The sequence below is a fragment of the Acanthochromis polyacanthus genome, chromosome 5, assembly GCF_021347895.1.
Source record: "Acanthochromis polyacanthus isolate Apoly-LR-REF ecotype Palm Island chromosome 5, KAUST_Apoly_ChrSc, whole genome shotgun sequence".
In the NCBI taxonomy this organism is placed as follows: domain Eukaryota; kingdom Metazoa; phylum Chordata; class Actinopteri; family Pomacentridae; genus Acanthochromis; species Acanthochromis polyacanthus.
Genome location: NC_067117.1, coordinates 33,918,102 through 33,931,193, shown reverse-complemented (window position 1 = coordinate 33,931,193; position 13,092 = coordinate 33,918,102). Strand labels below are relative to the sequence as shown.

At 41.2% G+C, this 13,092-nt stretch overlaps 2 protein-coding genes across 4 annotated transcripts in view; both read right to left on the bottom strand.

Annotated features, from left to right (window-relative positions):
- chd5 (chromodomain helicase DNA binding protein 5) overlaps positions 1–6,702 on the bottom strand; it is a 55,876-nt gene extending 49,174 nt beyond the window's left edge. For all 3 annotated transcript variants that reach the window (XM_051947786.1, XM_051947788.1, XM_051947787.1), the window contains exons 1-2: positions 6,518–6,702; positions 83–234 (exon numbers count right to left, since the gene is read on the bottom strand). In XM_051947786.1, coding sequence (XP_051803746.1) covers positions 83–234; positions 6,518–6,584 — 219 coding nt within the window. In that variant the 5' untranslated portion in view covers positions 6,585–6,702. The remainder of the gene's footprint in view (positions 1–82; positions 235–6,517) is intronic.
- Positions 6,703–7,852: 1,150 nt separating this feature from the next.
- Positions 7,853–12,098, bottom strand: rpl22 (ribosomal protein L22). Its single transcript, XM_022192621.2, has 4 exons — positions 11,966–12,098; positions 11,441–11,551; positions 11,023–11,147; positions 7,853–8,038 (listed from the first exon to the last, which is right to left on the bottom strand). Exons 1-4 carry the CDS (start codon positions 11,975–11,977, stop codon positions 7,897–7,899), a joined length of 390 nt encoding a protein of 129 aa, XP_022048313.1. The 5' UTR covers positions 11,978–12,098; the 3' UTR covers positions 7,853–7,896.
- Positions 12,099–13,092: the final 994 nt, after the last annotated feature.

Here is a 13,092-nt window from a genome sequence, read left to right as displayed (position 1 = left end):
GTACAGCTTGAGCCAAAATGCCTGCCAAGCTGTTGTGTCCGAGGTCATGACAGATGGTGCTGAGTGTGAATTTACGCCTTACCTCTTTTTTCCTCTTCTTCACTTTGGGCATTTTCCCCTCTTTCATCTTTTTGGGCTTCTTCTTCTTTTGTTGTTTGAGGGAGTCGTCATCAGAGAAGAAGCTGTCGAGGGGCGTGAGGGGAACGGTGTTGCGCTCACCTTCGTCATCCTCATCTGGACACAGAAGCAAACACATTACCTATATGGAAGCACAATGCCATACACTGTACACAGAGAGTATTTAAAATGAAAAAAATAGAAAGTTTGACTGAAACCTTTGAGTTTGATGATTCTACAGATAATTCAGCTGGTAATAAACCTACACTACCATTCAATGGCTTGGGGTCACTTAGAAACGTCCTCATTTTGGAAAGAAATGCAGTTTTTTTTCAATGAAGATAACTTTAAACTAATTAATGAGAAATCCAGACTTGATATTGTTAATGTGGTAAATGACTATTCTAGCTGGAAACGGCAGATTTTTAATAAAATATCTCCATAGGGGTACAGAGGAACATTTCCAGCAACCATCACTCCTGTGTTCTAATGCTACATTGTGTTAGCTAATGGTGTTGAAAGGCTAATTGATGATTAGAAAACCCTTGTGCAATTATCTTAGCACATTATGTTAACACATGAATAAAATGTGAGCTTTCATGGAAAACATGACATCGTCTGGATGAGCCCAAACTTTTAAACGGTAGTATGTATGAATAAATAAGACTTCAGAAGACAGTAGTACTCATCATTAGAATACTAACATCCCCACAATGATAACACAAAGTTGATGTGTAGCAGTTACAATATTTGACATAATCACTATCTTATTGTCACAGGGTCATATAATTATCTGGATTGCTTGAACACTGTACTGAATAACTGACTGATTTGTGGATTTTGTTGAGTTGAAAACTGACAAACATTTACTGGTCCCAGCATTTGAAATGTGATGGTTTGCATCTTTTCTCTGTTATGTTTCACTGTAATCCAGCACCTTTGGAATTTCAAGTTGGTTAGACAGAGCAAGTGATGAAGATAGGTCTCTGAAGGAATAGTCTTGTTGTCAAATTTCTGATATTTCACTGTAAATCTTATCACTGAAAAAGAATAATCGATGATGAAAATAATTATTAGTTGCAGGCCTAGTGTACAGTCAAAGCTCAGCACAGCAAAAAAGTCAGTTAGCCTGTTTTAAAAATAAAACCGATGAATCAACGTCAGACCAACAGGAGCACTTGGCAAAACAAACCTCATAATCACACATCATTGAGTGTGGATCAACTTTACCCATCAAAACACAAATAAATGGAGTGCCTGCCCTGCCGCTAAATGGGAACTCCCTGGAGGACCACTGAGGTATACTGAGCATATCTTCTGCCTTTAATGCTTGCTGGGACTAAAGCGACCTGCTGCGGGTTGTCAGCTGTACTGTCTCAAAGCTGCTGTGTACAAACGTGCTGACTGCTGAGCGCAGCAGACTTCACTGATGCCACAGTGGGTCACAGAGGAGTAAGTAAGGGAGAGAGGCAGTCCCAAACAATGCATCACTATAAAGAGACACGCAGAGAAACACACACAGGATGCATCCGCCCTGTAAAGGTCGATCTGATCTCATTCTCGCTCTGTCTGCGACTGTCTTTCTGTCTCTTCCAGTCTATCTATCTGCATGTCTCCCTTCTCTCTGTGTCTCACAGACAGACTAGAGGGCATGAAATATGCAGCACATGTATCAGAGTCAATCTGCCAACACTAGCCCTGCAGTCTACCACTCCCCTGGGTAGCTGGAGTGAGAGATTGGGGAGGAGGGATTCCTGTGTAGTAGACACACAAACCTCAGCAACCACTTATCCTCTATTTAGCAAAGCTAACAGGAGGTACTCGGCACACGCACATACAGTACACTGATTTCAAAGCTTTAATCAGAGGCAACGTCAAGCTCATTTTGCTACCCCTGACGACTAGATAAGATGTGTCACCCCTTTTTAAGTGCTATCTGGGGGTAGCTTGAGCTCTATGTGACAAATATTTCACAATAAAACTGCTGATTGACATTATTTAAAAATGGGATTCATTACTTTCATATCTATGTTTCTCATTCTTTTCTTTCTGCCTCTCACACAGACACATGTTTCCCCTCCACTTTATATCCCTCTTCCTAAATAAAGCCTGCAGTTTATGCATTCAGTATCTCAAACAGGGAGCTCTTTTATGTCTCAGACGTATGTTAGCTGCCTGCTAGGCGAAATGAGCCTCACATCTCTCTTCGATGCACAGATGATGACACGACTCAGATGCAGATGGAGACGGCTTTGGATTACACAAAGCGCACAGTCCATCACTCTGCCGCCCTTGTTTTTTTGTGTTTTTTTTTCGATGAGAGAACAATGAATGACAGGCTGACCACACATCACTGATTAGATACACCAGATGATGCCAGACTGTGTGTCCCTTGCTCTGCTTCCTGTACAATAAATCAATCAAACTTGACAGCGGTGATGCAGTGTTAGGGTTTAAATGATTCGATCATAAGCACCTAATTCACTTTGAGCAGTACTTTTTAGCCATGCTAAAGCCGAAGCCCTAGGGATGACACTGACAGTCTCTTAGTTGGTTGTAGACTGAAAATTCCCAACAATTCCTGAATGGATTGCTGAAAAATTCAGCACAGACATTCACTGCTCCCAAAGGTTGAACCACTCTGACTTTGATGACCTTCAGACATTTGCTCCAGCACCACCATTAGGAAATACCTCAATAAATACTGGGTTGATTGCTATTAAATATAGTACATTCGTGTCTGCATAAACTGTAGAAATAACACAGCTGCTGCTCGGTTTTTTTGGTTTTGCAAAAATGTGACTGCACTGTGCTGGAATAGAGCTTCACGGAAAAAGTCAAACAAAAATAATGAGCGAATGATCTCTCAGTAATATATCATTTTGTGGATGAGGAGTGGAAAAAATGTCTGTGTTCAACACCTGCATTGCCTTATAATCTGAACCCTGCCTACAGTAAATGGCCTGTGAAGTCCCCGTGGGAAAAGCCATCAGGGGAAAGATATTCTTTATGCTTGGTGAGTGGACCAGGCAGTGCCAGGTGTTGGAAGGGAGTGGAGGCTGCTCAGTCATGTGACACATGGAGGTCTGGCACCAGATTCTGTTTGAAAGATGACCAAAGCTCCACTTGGCAAACAAACCTTCTGTAAAAATGTGGACGATGGCACAGACACAGCTCTGACCTTCCTGCAAGGGCTTGGCCATCGGACTGACCCATTAGAGGGGAGATTCATGAGCGACTCCCAAGTGAGGAAGCGAGAGTTTACAGGAAAGCACATTAGTCCTTTCTCTGTTGGCCCCTGTGTGGAAATACCCACTTAATGTTGCCCGGCACTGCTTCCCACAAAGCAGGAAAGACAGGGCCAAAGGGTTTCCTTTCGTCATTGATTAGGTGGTTATAGCTCAGGCTTCCAGTGCCTTCAGACAAAGACGTCCATGGACTATTATTAGAAAATGTAATCATCTAAGTGATGGAAGGACAGAGCCTAAATAGCATCATTAAAACCTTATCTATTATAAGTTCATAATATAAGGCAGATGCAAAAGAGACTGTAATGCTGTGCTGTTCAGCTGCAAATTAAAAAAAGCATCTTTTATGCTTAGGCAACGTGCACGCGCAGCAGGAAAAAATTGTGTCAACTTTCACAGTGAGCGATCCAAAAATAGACCCCTTTCCAATTGGGGATAACATTTGTAGGAACACAAAAGCCCAAGATAATCTTTCAATTTTAGGGAAGAACAAAGCAATTAAAACAGAAAACACAATGGAACAATCTGTGACAGTGTAAGCACCCAGAGTGAAACAAAGGGACTTAGGACTCTTTATGTGCCACAACAAATACAGACTGTGATAGGATAACATTCAGGGGGTCTGGAGTACCCCATAGGACGGCCTTCCACATCGCTGCGTTTTAATTGCATGGAAGCATCTTGATGCCGGGAAAAAGTCTGACCTGGATTGCTGACTCTGTCTGTCATTTTGATGCCTGCAGATGAGGTCATGAAGTGTCTGAAAACTGCTTCCTGTATCAGTAGTATAACAATGGATTTGCATCATTTAATCACGGTCAGCGATATGATAAGAAAATCATACAATCTGAACAGCGTGAATAGTGCTCATATATCAGCAAGAAGCTTCATTTAGACGTAAAAAAATATATATATATATTTATCTGCAGCTACCGAGTGTGTTATCATTTTGGATGATAGTCCCACAGAGTCCCTTAGATTTTTTTAATAGCCAACAACAGAAAAATACTAAAATACATCAAGACAGTTTTAAGCAATTTTAATTGACACTTGAAAATTTTTATTATTTTTTTAAATTGGATTACTGCTTACATGTCTTCACTCACCTGCCATAATCAATTGCACCTTTTCCTTTCTCATACATGTTGAACCAACTACTGGGTTATTGGGGACACACATCAGTGGCTGTGTTCCCCCTCAGGCTATGGCTGGCAGTCACAGATGATGCTTCAACACCCCTCCATTTCTACCCTGCTTTCTCTCTCTCTCTCTGTCTTTTTTCTCTCCCTGCTGCACGCCTTCACATGGAAGCTTCCAGGTATTAAGCCGTCGTATCAGAAATATTGTGCATATATAGAAAAAATGTGAGATTATCGCACATAATGCTGAGACCACAACACTCAGACCATATGGCATTCTGTCCTGTACTGTTTTAGAAATGGTTACAAATTAAGCGACCGTGAAACTGGCTAAACTGTAACTATATTGCCTCCTACAAAATACACAGCCGTTAGAGGCTCATGGGCTTTATAACACCCATGAAAATGAGCAAGAGTTGCACTATGGCAACTCAATCATGTGACATTCGCTCACCAAACACCAAACAAACATCTCAGTAAAGGCATTTTTATCATTTTTTGCCACGGCCTTAAAATGTTATTTCATTCCAAACCAGAAGGTGCTTTCATTTTCAGTAAAATGTTGTTCTATCAAATGCATTCTATGCAACACTTTGACGTTAAGCGACATTTAATAACAGAAATGAAGAAAACACTACATTTTATGCTCCCAATCTTCATTTCAGATTCTATGCTATAAGCACAAAACTTTTCCACACTGTGATGTGAAAATGAAGCAGAGGGCAAAGCAGCATCTCTTAAGTTGTCCTTCACATCAAAACATCGGATGTGCAGAGCAAGCTGCAGGAGTTATGAAAAATAAAATCTGTGAATCCACTGGCTGTGCAAAACTGGTCCTGGCTGTTGGATGCAACAACAGACCAGTGTATCCCCTCAGCCCCTGACACACCGGACCAAGAATCATGGCAGTTTAGGAGCTGATTAGACCAAAACAGGTGATAGATTTTTGGTGGAGCCGCCTCCTTCTGCACATGATGGACACCACAGATAGTGGCTTTGGTAAAAGTCATCTGCAGCCATGCCTGCCAAACACTGTGACTGGGATTTTACCAACTAACCAAGTGTTTCAGGATTGGAACAAATGAGAAACTGGCAGCCAAAAGCAAACAAAATTGGCATAAACTGGACATTAATTCTGTAAATCTTAACACGTTCTGTGACTTGATCAGATTTCAACCCTTTTAAGAAGAGAAAATGACATGCAAACCACAGCTGGGTCACTGCCACAGTGGGTGACATGTCCATTTTCCAGCCACAATAAAATACTGTACACAACTGGCTTCCATGAAGTGAACAAGCAGCATGTGAGGAATGTGGGTTAGAGTTAGATTTCAGTAAGTCCACGACCCAGAGCTGAGGGGATGCTGGTGACCTGACCACTGTCATCAGGAGAAGGAACACACTTGATAAGCACTGTTTACTGTAGCCCACACGTGGCTTTCACACCTCTGCGGCCAAGTGGTGCCAGAAAACACATAATTGAAAGTTGGAGCAGCTCTGTACATCACAAAAAATGAACATGGATGTTGCCACAGTAGCCTGCTTTAAAGCATATGCACACTGACAAAAGGAACAAAAAAAAAATGAGCACAGCACACACGGAGACTGCAGCGGATAAACTGTCACGGCTTTAAACAGCATCTCTAAAGCACATAACTTGTGTTTTTGGACTTGGAGGTAAAGCCTTGGACACGCATGCAGCCCTGTGAAAGGAGAAAAGCCCAGAGAAGCATGCAGCAGGCTTTTTCATCATGCCCTCCCCCCGCAAAAAAATAAAATATAGCAGTGAGAGGACCGCCGGAGGCAACATCCAAAAGCCCACGTCCCCACCTTAAGACATCAGGTCGTACAAAAAAAAATAATAGCATGACTCTGCTTATTGCACCCCACCCCTCCTCCTCTGTGGTCTCAGGAACGCAGGACAAGCCCTTTTCCCCGCATTCAAGGCGTAGCGGCGCAAAAAAAAAAAAAAATAATGTGAAGGACACCCCGCCTCCCCCCTCGTTCCCTCACCTGGCACATCGTCTTCAAAATCCATGTCGTCTTGTCCCTCGTCTTCATTACTCAGCGACCCCGGCATCTTTATCTCATAGCCCCCCAAACCCCTTTTAGGCTGGGAATACTGAAAGTTAACCCTCCAGACGCCGCAGCCCAGTCTCTTTCTTCACCCAAAAAAAAAAAAAAAAAAAAAAAAAAACAGAACAGTATTCGTCGCTCTTTTTTTTATTAATAATATATATTTTTGCAGTGGGTAGGGGGGGCTTTCTCTTCAGGAGTAAAAAGTAAAAACATAAAAATAAAAAATAAATAAATATATTTTTTCCCACTGATCTCTATCCAGGTCTTCCAGTCTGAAAAATAAGAAAGACAAAAATGGAACACACATGCCCAGATTGTGACGTCTGGTCTGTTGCCATGACGATGCATCCCATAATTTCACCCCACAACTAGTTAGTCACACTCTCCTAGTTACCACTTCCAACTAGTAGTGCGCGAAACACGCCGTGCGCCATCGCCATGTGCCGCTAATGGGAGGCTGCACTCCCTGCGCCTGTCGCCTGCCCATTTCCTTTTGGAAGTCCGGAGGATTGAGACACAAACTTCTGCTGCTTTCTCTGTCAGATGCTGCACTGTTCACCCTCAGAGCTGTCTGCAGGGAGAACACAGCACCAACAGCTCATCTGGATGCGAGTTTTTTGTGACTAGTTTAGATTTTAAATTGAAGCCTTAAACCGCAATAATCGCATTTTCACTTTCTCCTGACCAAATATATATATATTTTTTTTTTTTGAAAAATCAAAGAAAGAAAATAGACGAGTACAGGCTGATGTGTGCATGCTGTGAGGAGTCCTGCCTGCCAGTGGTCTAACTGTTGTCAAGGTTACCACAGCTGTAACACAGGATGCCCCACAGAGAGCTCACCAGAGAGCAAGACTGTCAACTTCTCTTCATGTATTCAGATACACAAATCAAAAGCTGGAGGAGTCCCAGCTGCACATGCTGCAGTGGAATTTTTTTTACTGCTGTTACTTTAATTATAGTCTGAAATAAAAGCCTGTGCATTAACTCTAACTTGCTCTGCTCTTTTTGCAAATCATTGGACCATCGTAATTTACATAAACGGACCAAAAAAGATTTGAGAATCTAAAACAATGTGGAAGAAAATACAGTTTTTATATTGTTCTAATCTGGCATCCAAATACTTTGGGCTTTGTTAAAAGATAATTATTACAAGGGAGCAGAGTTATCTCCATAACTTTAGTAGAAACAAACACAGCTCTGTGACCACAAAAGAACAAATTAAAGCAATTAAAGCAAAAATAACAACAACAAAAAACAAGACAGCACTTTGGTTTTCATCTTTTGACATTTTATTAAGAGTGGTGTCAAGTTTAATCTTCATCCTCCTCCTCCTCGTCCTGGTTGATCTGGAAGTAACGCAGCTCATAGCTCTCCTTGGTGTTGGCCACGACCCGCAACCAGTCCCTGAGGTTGTTCTTCTTCAGATACTTCTTGGTTAGATACTTCAAGTACCTGACAGAGATAAGGAAGAGGAGGGCAACTTGTAATTAGTGTTCTTAACTAATTTAGAGTAAAAAAGCCCTCCAGAACTGTTAGCGCATCCTACTATTTCCTTGAATGCTTGAATAAACAAGTGAAAATATGAAACAAAAGATGAAAGCTGAAGGCAATAAAACTCTTAACTGGATCACAAATGCACTAAAACAGGGGCTCTGCTTTGGTTTTATTATATTATTGGTCAAAAGATGCGTGTTGTCACTAAATCATAGTGCTCTGATGACAGATGTACTTTAGATTAGGGTTAATAACATCACTCTATTCCACATGCAGTCCTCCATCTAAGACTGTAGGTGCTACTATCACCCTCTGGTGGCCATGTGAGCAATTCATTGCACTATTTTGCACCAAATATATCTTTAAATTCTGAATTAATGTTCACATGTATTATTATTAGTGTATTCATTCTAGTAAACTCGGAACTTTAATTCCGTTTTCCCAATTATACCTACTTGTACATAGCAATCACATTTATTTGTATTTTGCTGTTATTTTACTCGGGCTGCTCAGTGGAGTAGTGGTTAGCACTTTCGCCTTGCAGCAAGAAGATCCCTGGTTCGACTCCCGGGGTGGGCCTGGGATCTTTCTGCATGGAGTTTGCATGTTCTCCCTGAGCATGCGTGGGTTTTCTCCGGGTACTCCGGCTTCCTCCCACAGTCCAAAAATATGCTGAGGTTAACTGATTACTCTAAATTGTCCGTTGGTGTGAATGTGAGTGTTCGTCTGTATATGTAGCCCTGTGACAGACTGGTGACCTCTCCAGGGTGTCCCCTGCCTTCGCCCGAGTCAGCTGGGATAGACTCCAGCACCCCCCGTGACCCTAGTGAGGATAAAGCGATGTATAGAGGATGGATGGATGTTATTTTACTTTGACAATTTTTTCTTCAGGTTGTCTTTCAGCACCTTCAATATGAAATAAAACAATATCAATACTACAGTGCAGTCAAGTCTTAGCTTTACTTTACACCAATATTGAGAAAACTGTGTGCAAATGTACAAGACTTTTATATCATCTTTTAAACCCTTACTTAAAGGTATTAATTTCATTAAGGCTGAAAGTCGAATGCAATAATGTGATGTTCCAATGTTGCTCAGACTGCTTTAAGCTGCCAGAATGCTTCGTCAGAACTGCTTGTCAGACGGATAAATACTTTTGGAGGCCTTCTCCTTCTTCATCATTAGGAGCGTCTGAGTTTGACCAGTTCTGCAACTTTCCAACATTCACACTGACTTTATGCTGTAGTTGGTCGGCTAGCTCAGTCACCGTATGAGCATCTCTTTCTAGCCCTCTTTAGTCATTCTTCATACAAGCGATTATCTGACTGTGTGTCACTGTTTTCATATTTTAGACCCCACCTCTGGTGAAAATCAAGTTTTTTTTTAAATAATAACGAATTAGATTTATATAGTGCTTTTCTGGGCACTCAAAGCACTTCACAGGGGATCCATTATTCATTCACTCACACATTCTCACTCCTGTGGTGGTAAACCACATTTGTAGCCACAGCTGCCCTGGGGCAGACTGACGTAAAGCGTCTTGCCCAAGGACACAACAGCACATGACTAGGCGAGAGCGGGAATCAAACCTCTACCACCTGAGCCACAGCCACCCCATGTTAACATGTTAATGTGTCCATATGTTTTTTTTTCATATGCTTGAAGGTATATCATAAGTGAAATAAGCTCAGTGTACCCAAAATTATTTAAAATAACACAGATTCAGCAGCTTCATAACAAACCTAAGGAACCAGCTCTGTCAGCTTGCAGAGTCAGGCTTTCTGTACCATTACTCTTCTTCGCAATCAGCTTCCAACTCAAACATGTATGGCTGAAATGTTCCACTATTGAAAGTTTGTGCCATCGTGCAGTGCAGAGCAATTTTACAGTGGACTTGTAGGTTAACTCGTGAGCTCTAGCTGCAGTACGGTGGACAGAAAAGCACTGACTACATAGATGCACATTTTCTCGAGGAAGCAGGGTTAAATCTCAGCCATTTTAAGCTAGGAAGGGATTACTTTCACAGAAAAACCTTCTTTTTTTGGCCATTTTTGGCTTTGACAGGTTAGTGAAGAGGCAGAAAGTAGGGAGGGGGGGGGCGCTGCATCGGGGACTATAGCCCCTGTTCATGGGTCGCCCGCTCAACCTGCTGAGCTACCAGGGCACCCTCGGAAAAAACTTCTTAACATGTAGCTTTGATATACAGACGCATGTGTAGGGGTTAAATCAATGACTGGAGAGGAACTGTATTGACACTGCATCTCCCCCTCTCTATGATGCACAGCTTTTTCCTTCACCGTTCAGAGTGGGCAATCACTTTTACCAGCGACACATATTGTAGGTTCAGTTCTGCGCTTCTAACACACAGGTAGGAACTCTTGTGAGGCCAATCCTCCCAAAACACTTAATAGGAAATTTGTTTGTTACCATCTCATTGAATACTGTCAGAAATATGACTGTGCTTGTACAACACCTGGGTTGCATAAGTAGTGAGCATGAATTGGGAAAATAACTGGTCCCGGGTTGTTCATTAATGGTAAACCACGACCCTTTTACAGCCCCACATGTGAGGTGTGAAAGTGCGATTACTCAGCAGACACGTTTCAGGTGCGATAATCTGAAAGCACTATCAAAGCCAGAGCCAATACAGCTATAGTTGTGAAGTGTTTCTGTTCACCGATTGAATATTTTCGGCCTATTATTAAACTGTGAGCAATACTAAATGAAAATAATTTCCCTAAGTATACTATTTTTCAGTGTGACTTCTCAGTTCTCTCGCTTTCACATAAAGACAACTACACAACGGGAATTGGTCGCTAAAACAAATTGGACGTGTGTTTTTTCTCACATCTTTTGGGCATATAAGGAATCACTGTGCTTCACGGCTGTTAGGCAGATCTGGTAGGTATACAGCATGACACGAGTCACATCACATCTCCTACCTCTTTGAGAAGGGAACTTCAGAGTTGACAGCAATTTTACTCTTGCTCCTCTCGATGGACACCACACCACCGCCAAGGTTTCCAGCTTTGCCATTCACTTTGATGCGCTCCTGCAGGAATTGCTCCTGAATTTGCAGTGGACAAAATAGTCACTGAAAATGGAACTGAACTGATTTTGCAACAAAAGGTGTGATGAGCACGTTTTTAACAGCATTAACAGAACATGCAGTGGTTGACATGTTGTTTGCATCCATTTAAAGTCAGATTGAATAAGTTGTATTAGGTTAGTCTCTGCTCACTGTAACTTTCATGTGGTATTGGGAGTGATCCTCCTAATTTGACGGCAATGTCTGATACACAGGAGCTGAATTTGACAGCTGCTGCACACTGATTACCAGACACTAACTGATCTACTCACAAAGTTGGCAGCATCCATGATACCATCTTCGACAGGGTGAGTGCAGTCCAGGGTGAACTTCAGAATCTGCTTCTTCCTCTTCCCACCCTGTTTCTTGACCACCTGCTTTTTCTAGTACAGAAACGACAGTCAAACTCTTGCAAACATCCAGAACTATAAAAGCACACGTTAAGCTGTTAACTGTTAAAAAGTATAAAGAGTAATTCGCCTCTTATAACAGGACATATAAAGTGATTAGATGCCAAGTTTCAAAGACTTTAGTGCAACTTGTTACTATGAAAACTGGTTAAAAATGTACAGAAACCGTAAAACACTGCTACCGCCGATCACTGCTAGCTAACGTTAGCGCTAACCGTTAGCCCAACGTGGTTGTAGCCGACACAGTAAACAAGAGCCATAAAAAGAGGTTAAAACGTTCGTGGCTGCTACATTACTGTACACTGACTATTTATACTGCCGTAGGTGGAAAATATAAACTAAAATATATCGTCTGTGTGCTCTTTATTTGGTCGTTTTGCTACTCACAATTGGGGCCATGGCTGACACGTTCAGCAAAAAGGAAGGAGCGAAGGTTGCGCAGGAAGTATAATACCCGGCCGCAAAATCGATTGCATGACGCTCTCTGGGATTGATTACGCAAACTGTCTGAACACATTTACTGTGATTATCAAAAGTGCATTAGCTCAATGCTTTGGCTACGTCCACGCTAAACCAGCACAACTAAATGAGTATTTTTTTTAAATAACGGACACTCATAGAACTTAAAGGGGCACTAATTGTTAAAAGAGTTCAAAAATAACACTGGCCAACTGCTGTGTGCCAGTAATTTCGGAGTAATTTTTTTTTCCAATATAAAAATATACCAAGCTATCAGCTATACAACTAGCCCATATGGCGGTTAACAGCGTTTTAGCTGCAAAGTACAAATTTTCCAATGGTATCAATAAACAATATGAAGGAAACTTGTCATAGCAGATATTAAAACCTCATAACAACCACAGCAAATTCCACCTTGTGCGGGAGATTGTGAGATGTGAATGAAAGTTCAGAAGGGAAAAAATCTGAGTAAGTGCACTGATTATTTTTGCATAATTATAAAAGTAATTAGTTACAGCAGTCCACTGTGAAATTAGCATAAAATTTAACCACTATGCACCTACAGGCAATAAAGTTACCAATAAGAAGTGAAAAATCAAAGAATATTTACTTGGGTTTACCATGAAGTTACATTGTATTTTCAATATTATCAGCATCAGTCCAGAATTGGAGGACATTTTACATCCTACCGAGCAAATTTCAAATAATCCATGTACAAAATGCTAAAGCATGCAGTTGTGTAAATTTACTTGTCCTGAGACAAAATCTAAAAAACTGGAAGAAAAGAATGTTTGAAAATGTTTTTTAAAATACCAAATAACTTTGAAGTTCCTCCTAAAATGCCATCTTTCTCTTGTGTCACCCCCCCTGATGACCAAATTGAATCTCAAATAAGTGTTAAAATTATATATATTGCTGTCTCTTGTAATTGAATCAATTCTCAGCACATTATATTCTAAATAATAATTGTTATGCATTGTTGTGTGTCCCACAACAACCCTGTTAGCATAACCTTTTTAGGAGGTAGAAGAAAAAGAAAACAATGAATCACAGGT